Source organism: Babylonia areolata, chromosome 16 (genome assembly GCF_041734735.1).
Source record: "Babylonia areolata isolate BAREFJ2019XMU chromosome 16, ASM4173473v1, whole genome shotgun sequence".
Classification (NCBI taxonomy): Eukaryota; Metazoa; Mollusca; class Gastropoda; order Neogastropoda; family Buccinidae; genus Babylonia; species Babylonia areolata.
In genome coordinates, this window is record NC_134891.1 from 1495522 (window position 1) to 1510683 (window position 15162).

At 47.4% G+C, this 15162-nt stretch overlaps 1 protein-coding gene across 1 annotated transcript in view; it reads right to left on the reverse strand.

The window, feature by feature from the left end:
• The window catches only part of LOC143291065 (uncharacterized), a 265716-nt gene that overhangs the window by 131066 nt on the left and 119488 nt on the right, over positions 1–15162 (reverse strand). Inside the window, 7 exon segments of the mRNA XM_076600654.1 lie at positions 923–2851; positions 4051–4609; positions 5511–5680; positions 8239–8430; positions 9842–10943; positions 12289–12485; positions 13288–13379. Coding sequence (XP_076456769.1) covers positions 923–2851; positions 4051–4609; positions 5511–5680; positions 8239–8430; positions 9842–10943; positions 12289–12485; positions 13288–13379 — 4241 coding nt within the window.

Genomic DNA, 15162 nt, shown 5'->3' on the forward strand with positions numbered 1-15162 from the left:
CAATTGAATAAACAATTCTCTACTGATTTTTGCCATCAGTGAACCACCGTACTTTTTCCTGCAGTGCTCTCATGTAGTGCTGGTCTAAGGGAACTGTGACAGGCATGTATCTGTGGGATAGAATGAGTTAACCCGTCAAATCAAGCAACACTGGGCTTTACCAGTCAAATCAGGTTTTACCAGTCAAATCAGGCAACATTGGGCTTTACCAGTCAAATCAGGCTTTACCAGTCAAATCAAGCAACATTGGGCTTTACCAGTCAAATCAGGCTTTACCAGTCAAATCAGGCTTTACCAGTCAAATCAGGCAACATTGGGCTTTACCAGTCAAATCAGGCTTTACCAGTCAAATCAAGCAACATTGGGCTTTACCAGTCAGATCAAGCAACACTGGGCTTAACCAGTCAGATCAAGAAATACCAGACTTTCTCTGTCTCTGGACCTTGCAATTGGAATGAACTTCCTCTTTCGCTTCGTCAAGTCTCCACATTCAGCTCTTTCAAGTCTGGCCTTAACTCACTCAGTACGGCCAGTCCTCTCTTCTCCTCTACACAGACCCCTCGGATGTCCAGTGGGTGTCTGAATGACCCAACCTTTAGCTTCCATCGTCAGAATTGTGGTGTCTTTGTCAACATTCACCTCTTCAATATAAGAGCGTTCCGCTTGCAATATTTTGATGATGGTAATTGGGATGAAACGCTGTTAACGTCGTCTCTTTCGCCATTCGTATGGAGAGAGTTAAAACCCACCTCTTCCCAAAATAGCCTCCCTTCCCTGCCTCTTCCCTGTCTTCAGTTTCTACAGTTTTAGAGTTATGCGTGCGTGAGAATGACTGGTGCGAAAGTGCTTTGATTTGTCTATGCACAAGATTCAGCGCTATATGAATACCATTATTGTTATTATTGTTATTATAATCACTCACCATCAAACTTGTTGCTGGCCCCAAGTAACTCCACGATGTTTGGCAAGCGGAGCTCTGCCCTCTCTCGTACGTGAAAACTGCATGCCAGTCGCGTCTCGTTCTTGTTGACGTCGGCGCTGAAAACGACGTCATCCTCCACATACACCACAGTCCCTGTGTCACAGGAGATCTCCTCAGCGATGAAATACACGCCTGACGCAGGGATGACCAGCTGAACGTTTTGCCCCAGAGCCAGATGGGAATAGGAGACTGTCCCGTTGTCAAACTGAAGGGATGTTTCTGCATAGGAGGGAGCCGTGGTGCCTGTGTTGCTGATGATGAGCGTAGTTTTCCCTGTCCAGAACTCCTCCACGAAGGCGGTGCCGGATCCTCCAGCCTGCCCCTTGGAGGACCCTCCACGAACTACGTAGGTTCCCGTGAAGTTGTTGTCGGACCGGATGTGAGTGTGAATGCGCCCTCCACCACCACCACCACCGCCACTCTCACCCCCGTCCCCCCCGGCCACCACCACCTGCCCCTCACCCAACAGATGACCCGTGTTGATGACCACGCCCCCACCCGCTCCCCCACCTCCACCCCTCACCCCGTCACTGCCGCTGCTGCTGACGATGCCGTGCAGGGTGAAGCCGTTCTCCACGGTCAGTGTCAGGAACCCTCCGCCACTGCCGCCACTGCTGGCGCCATCCCCCCCCACACTCTGCCCCCCTTCCCCGCTGGACGTCACATTCCACACAGAGTCGGGCAGCTGGGGTGAGGGGGCTGACCCTCCGTTTCCCCCGTGACTGCCCCCTTGCTTGGTGCCCAGCTGAGGGGCATGGCCCTGACCGGAGACAGTCACTGATGCACCAAAGGCCACAGCAGCGGTGGGGACGGTGATGGAGAGGATCCGGCCCTCCACACTCCCCCCGAACTCCACATCCAGCCCCTGAAGGACCCGCAGGGAGAAGGGGGTCGGTGCCTCCTGTCCCAGGGTAACTTTACCCCCGTGGGTGATGGTCAGCTTCGACAGCAGCAGCATTCCGGCCGATCCCAGACGAGAGGCGTCCATGCCGTTCTGGGACTGCAGGCTGAACACGGCTCGCCCCCCCTCCCCCACCACCAGCTCTGTCAGCCCCAACACCTGTCCCGACACGTTCAGCGACACCTGGTCAAGGGCTGAGGAGTCCGGGTCTGTCAGGAGGAGCTTGGAGGGCAGGCTGACTATGCTACCTGACTGAACCTCCAGCTTACACTTCAAGGCAAAGGGGTGCTGCGTGCCGTAAGCTGTCGCTATCTCTGCCACCTGCTGGTCGTGAAGAGTGATGTCCCCTGTTCGGTCCCCATCCACATGACTGATGGCCAGGGGCTGGGTGACGGACGTGGTGACCTTGAACTTGAGGTGACTGTTGCCGCGGACATCCAGGTGAAGGGGAAGAGAGGTGTCTGACCAGGTGACGACGGTGAACACACGACACGCCTGTCCCTCATTGTCAACCCTGACGGTGTGCTGCGTCACGCCCGTGTCGCTGCGTCGGATGTACACAGTGCCGGCAGCCCCACAGGCACCGCCCCCCCCACCACGAGCCGCCAGCCTCCCCAGGAAAGAGTTGTAGGAACGGACGTGAACAGCAATCCTCCCACCGCCACCTCCACCACCACTGGTTCCCCCTGGACCTCCCTGGCTGGTGACGGTGCCATGTCCTGACAGACTGTCTGCCTCCATCAGGACGCTTCCTCCACTGCCGCCTCCCTTCCCCGCCACGGAGCTGGGGGTTCCATCGGCGTGGATTGTGCCGTCCAGCAGCAGGGATCCCTGCACCTGGATGTGGACGGTGCCTCCTCCGGTTGAGCTGGGTGGTCCGTTGCCCGGGAGTGAGGGGTGCGTTGTGGAGCCAGTGATGGCCGACACTGTCATGTCGTTGTTGCCTCCCTGACCGCCATGGCTTCCTCCTGAACACAGCAGGCGTACACACTTCATGAGATGTACTCTCTTCATCTGCTGAATGTCCACATATTCTATTCATCCACTGAATCCATGTCCTTCATCAGACATACTCTACCCATCCACTGAATCTCTATTCTATTCATCCACTGAATCTCTGTTCTATTCATTCCCTGAATGTCTACTCTGTTCATCCACTGAATTTGTACATCCAAATCCTTCATGAGACCTACTCTATTCATCTGCTGAATGTCCACACCTATGTCCTTCCTGATATATACTTCATTAAACCACCATCTGAATATCTATATATACCAGCTGACAATGATATTAGGATTATTTGTAACCCTGAAAGCTAATATTCTAATAAATGAAGACTATCTACTGCTTTAAGGTAAAAAGAAACCCATTTTCTCTTACATGTAATTCTGTTAAAACTTGGAGCACATGCTGTAGTAGCATAGCTCTAGGGAGACATGGGAAACATTGTCCGTGAAACAAACTCTGACCTAGGTCACCTTCACTAAACGTCCTCCATGGAACAAACTCTGACCTTGTCACCTTCACTAAACGTCCTCCATGGAACAAACTCTGACCTTGTCACCTTCACTAAACATCGTTCATGAAACAAACTCTGAACTTTTCACCTTCACTAAATGTCGTCTATGAAACAAACTCTGACCTTGTCACCTTCACTAAACGTCCTCCATGAAAAAAACTCTGACCTTGTCACCTTCACTAAACGTCCTCCATGAAACAAACTATGACCTTTTCACCTTCACTAAACGTCGTCCATGAAACAAACTCTGACCTTGTCACCTCCACTAAATGACCTCCACGAAATAAACTCTCTTGTCACCTTCACTAAACGTCCTCCACGAAACAAACTCTGACCTTGTCACCTCCACTAAACGTCCTCCACGAAACAAACTCTGACTTTGCCACCTCCACTCCCACAAACCTGGGGTAGGGTCTCAAGGCTGGACCAGCACACTGGGCTTATGCAGAAATCAAACATCTGCTCCTTTATTTTGTAGCATTATTGGTGTAGCATTTTTGGATCATTCCATATGCTTTGACACCACCTTGAAACAAACTCTAGCTCAAACATACCAAATGTCTAGAGTCTAGAGAGCTGGTATGGGTGAGCCGCAGGTATATGAGCGCGCTCACACAGTGCAGGTTAGGTGCCAAGAAAAAAACTTACCAGCAGACGGAACAGACAAGCTGTCCAGGCCTTGACCTGACACAGAGATGTCTGCGTTGTCGTGGATTACTGCACTGCCGGCAGTGAGAAACAGGTCTGCTGTTGTGGCCACCGTTTTGATCTTGGACAATGGCAGCATCTCCAGGTGAGCCGCCTTCAGTGTGACGTTAGACTCCGTGAAGGTGACTGACGAATCATACCCCAGGGTCAGGTTTGTGAACTCTACCGACTGGGACCCATCAGGGTCAGTGATCAGCACATTCAGTGCCGCTCTGTCATGAATGTGGATGCTGTCTGTCGCAAAGTTTTTGGACTTCATCAAGAACCTGCCGGACCTGCCGATGGAAATGGCTGCGGCCTCCACACGCCCTTCCAGGTCCAGCGTGGGGCTGTCTCCGGACACGAACAGGTGTTTGCCGGGAAGCTTGAGGGCCGACTGAGGTCCGACGTGGAAGCTGCAGCGCGAGCCTTGCACCGGGTCCTCAAACTTCTCCACCTGCAGCTGGGTGCTGCCTGTCACCGTCACCTGCCCTGACCCGTCGCACTCCAAGGTTTGTACCTGTCCACCACACACAGGTAAGAATGGAGGAGTTAGCAAGTGCAAAGAGTGGAATGTGATGGGTCAGGTTATGGTGACACACAAACAGGTAGGAAGCAAGTCACAAATAAACCATCCATTCTAAAACACACACACAACTCTTGTTTACAGTCATCCACACAATGAACATCCCAGCCTAAGTCATCCAAACAATGAACATCCCAGCTTAACTCATCTACACAATGAACACCCCAGCCTAAGTCATCCAAACAATGAACATCCCAAAGTCATCCAAACAATGAACATACCCAAAAACAAAGGAGAAAAAGGACAACAATGAAACAAGTTAGAACAAAACAGTTCCAGATGGAACACCAGTACACACAGGACAGGACAGTTCAGTTCAGTTCAGTTTCTCAAGGAAGCATCACTGCGTTCTGACAAATCCATACACGCTACACCACATCTGCTGAGCTGATGCCAGACCAGCAGCGTGACCCAACGCGCTTAGTCAGGCCTTGAGTGCAAAAAAAAAAAAAAATGGTGCATAATGGATACATCATTAAATTAACGGATAAACAGATAAACAAATAAATAAATAAATAAGTACATAAGTAAATAGAGAAACAAAACGGATAACATAAAAAAAGAAGAAAAAAAAGACAGTTGTGTAGAAGTGTTTAGAAGAGTGGGTGAACCAGCTGTGCAGAAAGTTGAGGAACACAATTTCCATGTGGATTAATAGAGTGTTTTTGATTTGATTTGATTTGATCGGTGCAACAAGTTCAAGTGCGGGCTGAGCCAAAGGACGAGAGAGAAGTGATGTTTCTGTCTGTCACACGTAGTAGTTCACTGATAATTTGAATTGAAACACACAGAATAATACAAAAAAACAGTTACATCACCGATGCTCCACACTCACATTCAGGTTGGAGGCTACACGGACATGAGCCCCTTTGAGAACTTGCAGAACTGTCAGCATGGGAGGCAACCCATTGACGTCAGACAGGTGCACAGGTATGGTGCCTGCCCCTGACAGTGAAAGTGATTTGGATCGAGCGGCCGACTGGGGCTTGCTGATGTAAACTGTGCCTGCACAGACGTAACACCATGTGTAAACCTTGCTGATGTAAACTGTGCCTGCACAGACGTAACACCATGTGTAAACCTTGCTGACAAACTGTGCCTGCACAAACGTAACACCATGTGTAAACCTTGCTGACAAACTGTGCCTGCACAAACGTAACACCATGTGTAAACCTTGCTGACAAACTGTGCCTGCACAAACGTAACACCATGTGTAAACCTTGCTGACAAACTGTGCTTGTTCAAACATAACACCAGATGTAAACCTTGCTGACAAACTGTGCTTGTTCAAACATGACACCATATGTAAACCTTGCTGACAAACTGTGCCTGCACAAACGTAACACCATGTGTAAACCTTGCTGACAAACTGTGCTTGTTCAAACATAACACCATATGTAAACCTTGCTGACAAACTGTGCTTGTTCAAACATAACACCATATGTAAACCTTGCTGACAAACTGTGCTTGTTCAAACATAACACCACATGTAAACCTTGCTGACAAACCATACTTGTTCAGACATAACACCATATGTAAACCTTGCTGAATAACACCATATGTAAACCTTGCTGACATAACACCACATGTAAACCTTGCTGACATAACACCACATGTAAACCTTGCTGACATAAACTGTGCCTGTACAGACATAACACCATATGTAAACCTTGCTGATATAACACCATATGTAAACCCTGCTGACATAACACTACATGAAAACCTTGCTGACATAAACATGCCTGTACAGACATAACACCATATATAAACTTTGCTGACATAACACCATATGTAAACTTTGCTGACATAACACCATATGTGAACCTTGCTGACATAACACCATATGTAAACTTTGCTGACATAACACCATATGTAAACTTTGCTGACATAACACCATATGTGAACCTTGCTGACATAAACTGTGCCTGTACAGACATAACACCATATGTAAACCTTGCTGACAAACTGTGCTTATGCAGACATAACACCATATGTAAACCTTGCTGACATAAACTGTGCCTGTAGAGACGTATCATAATGTAAACCTTGCTGACATAAACTGTGCTGTACAGACGTATCATAGTGTAAACCTTGCAGACATAAACTGTGCCTGTACAGACATAAAAACGGTTAAAGGGTCCTGTAGCCTTTCATGGCCATCAGGGCAATGAATTCATATCCACTGTGTCCAGGGCTCAGCATTGGAAGGCGGTGAATTCATATCCACTGTGTCCAGGGCTCGGCATTGGAAGGCGGTGAATTCATATCCACTGTGTCCAGGGCTCAGCATTGGAAGGCGGTGAATTCATATCCACTGTGTCCAGGGCTCGGCATTGGAAGGCGGTGAATTCATATCCACTGTGTCCAGGGCTCAGCATTGGAAGGCGGTGAATTCATATCCACTGTGTCCAGGGCTCGGCATTGGAAGGCGGTGAATTCATATCCTCTCTGTCCAGGGCTCGGCATTGGAAGGCGGTGAATTCATCATATCCACTGTGTCCAGGGCTCGGCATTGGAAGGCAGTGACTTCATAACCACTGTGTCCAGGGCTCAGCACAGGAAGACAGTGACTTCATAACCACTGTGTCCAGGGCTCAGCACAGGAAGACAGTGACTTCATAACCACTGTGTCCAGGGCTCAGCACAGGAAGGCAGTGACTTCATATCCACTGTGTCCAGGGCTGGGCATTGGAAGGCAGTGACTTCATAACCACTGTGTCCAGGGCTCAGCACAGGAAGGCAGTGACTTCATATCCACTGTGTCCAGGGCTCAGCACAGGAAGGCAGTGACTTCATATCCACTGTGTCCAGGGCTGGGCATAGGAAGGCAGTGAATTCATATCCACTGTGTCCAGGGCTCAGCACAGGAAGACAGTGACTTCATATCCACTGTGTCCAGGGCTCAGCACAGGAAGGCAGTGATTTCATATCCACTGTGTCCAGGGCTCAGCATTGGAAGGCAGTGACTTCATATCCACTGTGTCCAGGGCTCAGCATTGGAAGGCAGTGAATTCATATCCACTGTGTCCAGGGCTCAGCATAGGAAGGCTGGGCCCAATCCTCATCTTCCACTGTTTAACTTTCCCAAACTGAAGTCAGGTATCCACCAACACATGGGTGTGGTGAGGAAAAACAGTAAAATGCCTTTCCTCTACTTCTGCTGATTAAACCTTCCCTGACCCCAAGTCACGTACCCATTCACACCTGGGTGTGGTGAGGAAAAACAGTAAAATGCCTTTCCTCTACTTCTGCTGTTTAAACCTTCCCTGACCCCAAGTCACATACCCATTCACACCTGGGTGCGGTGAGGAAAAACAGTAAAATGCCTTTCCTCTACTTCTGCTGTTTAAACCTTCCCTGACCCCAAGTCACGTACCCATTCACACCTGGGTGTGGTGAGCAAATTCAGAGTAAAATGCCTTTCCCAAGCACACAACACCATGGTGAAACAGGGCCTGGAACCCTGATCACTGGTGAACACTGGATCACAAGTCCATAACCCATTCTGCCCCAGTGCCTCCTACAAGGTTCACTGACATTCAAAACAAGCATCAGCACACTACCTGAGGCCGCTGTCTGTCCGCCCAGCTTCCCTCCCTGGGCATCCATGGAGCCTGCGTAGTTGAAGTGGCCGTTGTCAGGAATGACGACGGCGATGCGACCTCCTCCCCCACCCCCTGCTCCTCCCTTGGCCTTCAGACTGCCTCGACCAATCAGCTTCTTCGTCTCCAGGAACAAGCTGCCACCGCTGCCACCTGCATCGGGACGACAGAGGACAGTTTACCTTCATGATGAATGTGTCTGTGGCGTGTACAACATAAACAAACAACTCTCCGCATACCACCCAGTAAGAATTGAAACGACATCACTTCTTAGACAAGCTGGTGCTGTGGCCTTTCTTTGTTCACAATGCAATGAAACAATGTCACTGCTGGTTCTAAGGCCTTTCTTTGTTCACAATGCAATGAAACAATGTCACTGCTGGTTCTAAGGCCTTTCTTTGTTCACAATGCAACGAAACAATGTCACTGCTGGTTCTAAGGCCTTTCTTTGTTCACAATGCAATGAAACAATGTCACTGCTGGTTCTATGGCCTTTCTTTGTTCACAATGCAATGAAACAATGTCACTGCTGGTGCTATGGCTTTTCTTTGTTCACAATGCAACAAAACAATGTCACTGCTGGTGCTATGGCCTTTCTTTGTTCACAATGCAACAAAACAATGTCACTGCTGGTGCTACGGCCTTTCTTTGCTCAAAAGGCAACAAAACAATGTCACTGCTGGTGCTACGGCCTTTCTTTGCTCAAAAGGCAACAAAACAATGTCACTGCTGGTGCTATGGCTTTTCTTTGTTGACAGTGCAATGCAACAATGTCACTGCTGATGCTATGGCCTTTTCTTTGTTCACAGTGCAATGCAACAATGTCACTGCTGATGCTATGGCCTTTTCTTTGTTCACAGTGCAATGCAACAATGTCACTGCTGATGCTATGGCCTTTTCTTTGTTCACAGTGCAATGCAACAATGTCACTGTTGATGCTATGGCCTTTCTTTGTTCACAGTGCAATGAAACAATGTCACTGCTGGTGCTAAGGCTTTTCTTTGTTCACAGTGCAATGAAACAATGTCACTGCTGGTGCTAAGGCTTTTCTTTGTTCACAGTGCAATGCAACAATGTCACTGTTGATGCTATGGCCTTTCTTTGTTCACAGTGCAATGAAACAATGTCACTGCTGGTGCTAAGGCTTTTCTTTGCCCACAAAGCAATAAAACAATGAGAAACTTAACTGCCAGCACAGACCTTACCTTGCATGTGAGGTCATAAATGGTTTGTTATTAGATTAAGACAATGGGGGCAAAAACTCATTCTAGAAAAAAGGGAAATGTAAAGGATAATGCATTTTGTTACGACCGTACACTGTTAACACAGAGTTCTGAAAGCAAACCCCAGACAAAAAAAATAGAGGGCTACAAAGGGAAGTTTTACCTCTGTCAAAGCAACACCACAGACAAAAAAATAGAGGGTGACAAAGGGAAGTTTTACCTCCGTCAAAGCAACACCACAGACAAAAAAACAAAAAAACAGAGGGTGACAAAGGGAAGTTTTACCTCCGTCAAAGCAACACCACAGACAAAAAGACAAGAGTTACAAAAGGAAGTCCTACCTCCGTCTCCGCTGACGTCGACGACCCCGTCAATCCTGGTCTGCCCACTGACTTCCAGGCGCAGCTGGCCCCCTCCCCTTCCGCTGGATTCTGTTGCCTGGTAACCACTGCCTCCGTACTTCTGGGGACTCGTCATGTTTCCAAACACAGCGTACTGCCCCACCGGGTTACCTGCCCCTGTGCCCCCATAAGACCCGCCCATCGCACTGGAGGTGGCGGCCCCATCCCCCGTGTTCTGGTTTCCACTGCCCACCCCCGTGATGATGGCTCCAGCCTTCACTTCCACGGAGTCGGCATGAATCAGGGTGGTCTCCGTGCCCGTATCGTCTCCTTGCAGGATGAGTCTGGCGCCTGTCTCCAGAACGAGGTCTGTGAAAATGTGCTCACCAGGGGGAAGCTCGCACTGCTGGCTTTTGAGCAGACGGAGAGAATCTTCCCAGACGCACGTCACGTTGGGCAGCGGGCTTCCTGTCGGTTCAATGTCAATTTCCTGGACTCCGGAGGAGATGGTGACGCCACTGGGAGTGGAGAAGTCCTCCGTTCTGTTCAGGAAGGTCAAGTGCATGGTCATGGAGCCAGTGCTGCCACAGCGTGACGACGCCTCCAGCCCCCCACGCCGGGTTTTCAGCGAATGAAGAGACACCACTCCCTGGGCGGAGGTGTCCTGCCGGGTTCCTGTCAGGGCTGGGAAAGCCAGTTTAAACACTCCGCCCTCCTGTACGTCGATGTCTCTTGTTTTCGCCGACAGCCCCCCGCAGAGTTCCAGCCGTGTGCCTTTCTCGATGACCAAAGCCTCTGGTAGGTCCAGCATTCCTCCTGCTGCCACAAAAACAGTGCTGTTCAGAGCTGCCGTGTCTGAATGGATGCTGGTCTGCGTCAGGACGGACAGTTCCACCCCACTGTCCACAGTCACTGTTGCCGTGACACTGCCGGTTACCATGCCGATCCGGATGATCATGGGCGTTGTGGAAGACTGTCGAGGGACAAAGCCCACATCCGGAGAACCCTGCATGGCAAGTTCGTGGATCTCCGCAAGGATCTCGTCGTCAGGGACGACCAGGCGTGTCTTCTGTGGCGATGACCCTGACTGTGTGACCCTGACCTGGGGGTCAATCACAACTACTGTCAGTACAGCTCTACTTTCACACACATGCTTGAGTTCTCTAGATACACACAAGCACATTCACCCACATGTATGACTCTCTAAACACACCCACACACACACACCAACATGCATGAATTCTTTATATGCACAAACACATACACGCACATGCATGAATTATCTATACACACCCACACAAACACGTGTGAATTCTCTATATGCATAAACACATACACCCATATGCATGAATTTTCTCCACACACACACACACACACACACATAAATGAATTCCCACATACACATACAAACATATACACTCACATGCATCAGTTCTCATGTACACACACAAAAAAACAAAAAAAACCCAAACCAAACACACACCCCCACATGCATAAATCATAGATTACACAAACCAAATGTGCATGACTTCTCACTAGCAATCACAACCACATGCACACAAGTGCATGAAATATATTATCTACTGCACATTCTATCAGCCAAAGGCACAACCACAGAATTTTGCTGGGTACCATTTTATGTTGGTATAAAAGGACAGGAAATGGCCGACAAAGCAGCAAAAAAGGGTGCACAAAGAAAAGAGAATTCATTTGAAATAGTTATCAAACAATCTGTTTCAATATGGAACAGATGTCAGGCAAGTGCTGATGACAGGATTTCACACCAAAAGGACAAGGAGCTTACAACTGAAATCACCCAATGCAAAATGATGGATTTCCCATTGTACTATCATAGAATAGTAACCTCTTTGGTGTCCTGTATAAGACTGAACGCTTTCAAGACAAAGTTTAGCAAAAACGTTTATTGTGTATGTGGTAAACAAATCAAACGAAATCATATTTTGTGTCAAATTATTAACAGGTTACATCCAAAGTCATGTAAAGTTAGAAAATTCTCAGAACAAAACATAAAATAAATAATGTCCAACCAGTTACTTTTGATTGAACATGCTGAATCCCTGCAATACAGTCCAATAGGAGTGTTTCTATGATGCGACCTTTCCAATAATCAGTTTTAATTTCTATTGCAGTTTATGATGTTAATTGCTGTTACAGATATTTATGATTTGTTGATTCCATTGTTCTAGTTTATCTTTTCTCTGTATATCCCCTTCAACCCCCATCCCCTTACCCCAATCTCACACACAAACACACGACATCTAATATCACTGAAAGTGAAAAGACGGTAAATTAAAGAAATGAAAGAAATAATGGAATATCTGCTCCTCACTTGCTGTTAAACATGGTATGCTGTTTATAAACACTGCATTCACTGTCCATGTACATGGGTATTTGCACTGCGTTTACTGTTTGTTCAAACTGTTCACCTCTTTGTACGCCATCAACGTATCCCCTCTTTCAAGGTAGACGATTCCTGCAGCTCCAGCGTTGTGAGTGGACGACGTCCCTCCGTCTGCCGTCACATGACCATGCACGCTGCCGTCAACATAGATGAGGGCCACCAGTCCCCCCCCTCCCCCACCACCATACGACGACCCGCTTCCTCCGTTCACCTGGACGGAACCTGCACAGAGTTGTCCTCCTTGAACAGTTGTCCTCCTTGAACAGTTTACCACAATGAAGAACAGAGGGAAGAGGAACGATTACTTTTTTAAATAGAAAAGGTCCTCGATGCTGATGACAACAGCGGTGACTGTTATACTCATGAATCATAGGACTTTATTTCATTGTGTCCTTTTAAAGTTTACAATATTTTTCTGAGGCACAGATGAACTGTATATACACTTGGCAGTGACATAAAATTCTGCAGCATACTCCCTGTGTATGTCCTGTATCTTTCTTGGGTTTTGGGGTTTGGTTTTTTTTATGCATCTTGATTTGATATATCTGTACCATTTAGCATTGCCTTTTCCTACATTGTGATACAAAAATTAAAAGAATTTATTATTTTAAAAAAAGGAAATATCAGGGGGAAAAAAAGCACACACTGTTCCACTGAAAGGCCAGAAAGTGGCCAGTGTCTGAAACTTTGGACTGGGACACTGTGGTGGTGGTGGTGTATTTGATTGCTTTTTGTGCTGGTGGTGGTGGTGGTGGTGGTGGGTTTTGTCTTTCTTGGTGAATTTTTAAAACAAAAGCATTACCTTGTGTAGTCACTACAAAAAAAAAAAAAAAAAAAAAAAAAAAAAAGCAACACCCTCAAACCTTGCATGAGACTTGTGGATTATGAGCAAAGATCTAAATTATACCCCACTCCTCATCCTCCACCTCCTCTCCATTCAACCCCCCCCCCCCCCCCCCACTCCTCCCCCCATGCCCCCCTCCCGACCTCTCCTCCCTCACACAGCAACGCTCCCACAACTTACCTGCAAGGTGCAGGTTTTGAGCGACGATTTGAACACTGCCCCCTGACGCCCCTCCTGTGTTGGTGCCACTGTGGTACCTGGCCGCTTCACCACTGTCGACCAACACACATGTCAGGTGAACTTTAACCTTTCTTCGTTACTTGTTTCTGTCGCTCATAAACTTAGAGCAGGCTGAACAGTATGACGTGTTCATACAAAGATCAAGCATTAGATTTTTAAAAAAATTTATGCAGATGTGGCGTAGTGTATATGAATCAGTCCACATGGTCTGATGCCATCCTTGAAAGTGAAAGTGAAACTGACAAGTTCTCAGAATGGCGACACACAGTACCCAGCTGTTCTGCTGGCTGTGAACAAAGAGAACCACGACATGGAACCACTGCACCCTCAGAGCACCCTAACTCCCTCAACAACCAAGGAGCCGATTAAGGAATGGAAAGAGGAAGAGGAAACAGACAGAGAAAGAGACAGTGAAAGGGAGACAATGAGAGAGAGGGAGACAGAGAGACAGAGAAAGAGACAGTGAAAGGGAGACAATGAGAGAGAGGGAGACAGAGAGACAGAGAAAGAGACAGCAGAAGGGAGAAAACGGGAGAGAGGGAGACAGAGAGACAGAGAAAGAGACAGTGAAAGGGAGACAATGAGAGAGAGGGAGACAGAGTGACAGAGAGACAGAGAGAGAAATGCAGAGGGTGAACAATGAATGACTAAACTGGTCAACACATCGACTGGTTTATCTTTAAACTGGTCAACACATCGACTGGTTATCTTAACTGGTCAACACATTGACTGGTTATCTTTAACTTTCAAGGATGAGCAATTGTGGCCAAATCAAATTCTCAAAAATTGTTTTGACGTTGTGAGCTAAGAATATCTTAACTGACCTTTCCATTCTAGGAGTGGCGCCTAATTTCCATGATGGCGTTGTGAGCTAAGAATATCTTAACTGACCTTTCCATTCTAGGAGTGGCGCCTAATTTCCATAATGACGTTGTGAGCTAAGAATATCTTAACTGACTTTTCCATTCTAGGAGTGGCGCCTAATTTCCATGATGACGTTGTGAGCTAAGAATATCTTAACTGACTTTTCCATTCTAGGAGTGGCGCCTAATTTCCATGATGACGTTGTGAGCTAAGAATATCTTAACTGACCTTTCCATTCTAGGAGTGGCGCCTAATTTCCATCATGATGTTGTGAGCTAAGAATATCTTAACTGACCTGTCCACTCTCCACTGCGACCGAAAAATGCAGTGTGTGCTGCTGTGCTGGTGAGCAGGAGAGTTATTTTCGCAGTGACTGGTTCACGTGAACAGAGCGTGTCAACAATGACGTCTGACCCAGTCTCTTCTCAGTCACAAGGCAGTTGATGGCGTGCTTGCCTTTTTTTTTTTTTTTTCGCGGGACGGTTGGCCCTCGCCGCTTTGTTTGTCGGCCAAGTTAAGTGTTGCTGTGCTTGTGCCCCAGCGTTGATGCTTCTCGTTCTCTCTCTTGACTTCTTCCTCCACCATTCGTTTTTTTTATTCATTTTCTTCACTTTATTTATATCTCAGCTTAATTTTGTTCAAAACTCATGTATGTTCACGTCTTCTAGTTATGATGATATCCATCACATATTCAGTATGTACATGTGACGGACAGGACTTTATATAAGATTTTCTTGTTGTCCTGTTCATCGATATCTGTGTTGTACTGTGACATGTTCCAAATAAAATACTGTTTAAAGCAAGGCAGACAACAGGATTAGACGAACGGGCTCTATAGTGACTGCTTAACGCTCTGAATTTAATCTGTTTCAAAATCTTTGTGCTTTCCTGGATTCGTTTACAAGTCATCAGTGTATGTGCAAATTTCAAACAAAAAATACAGATACTTTC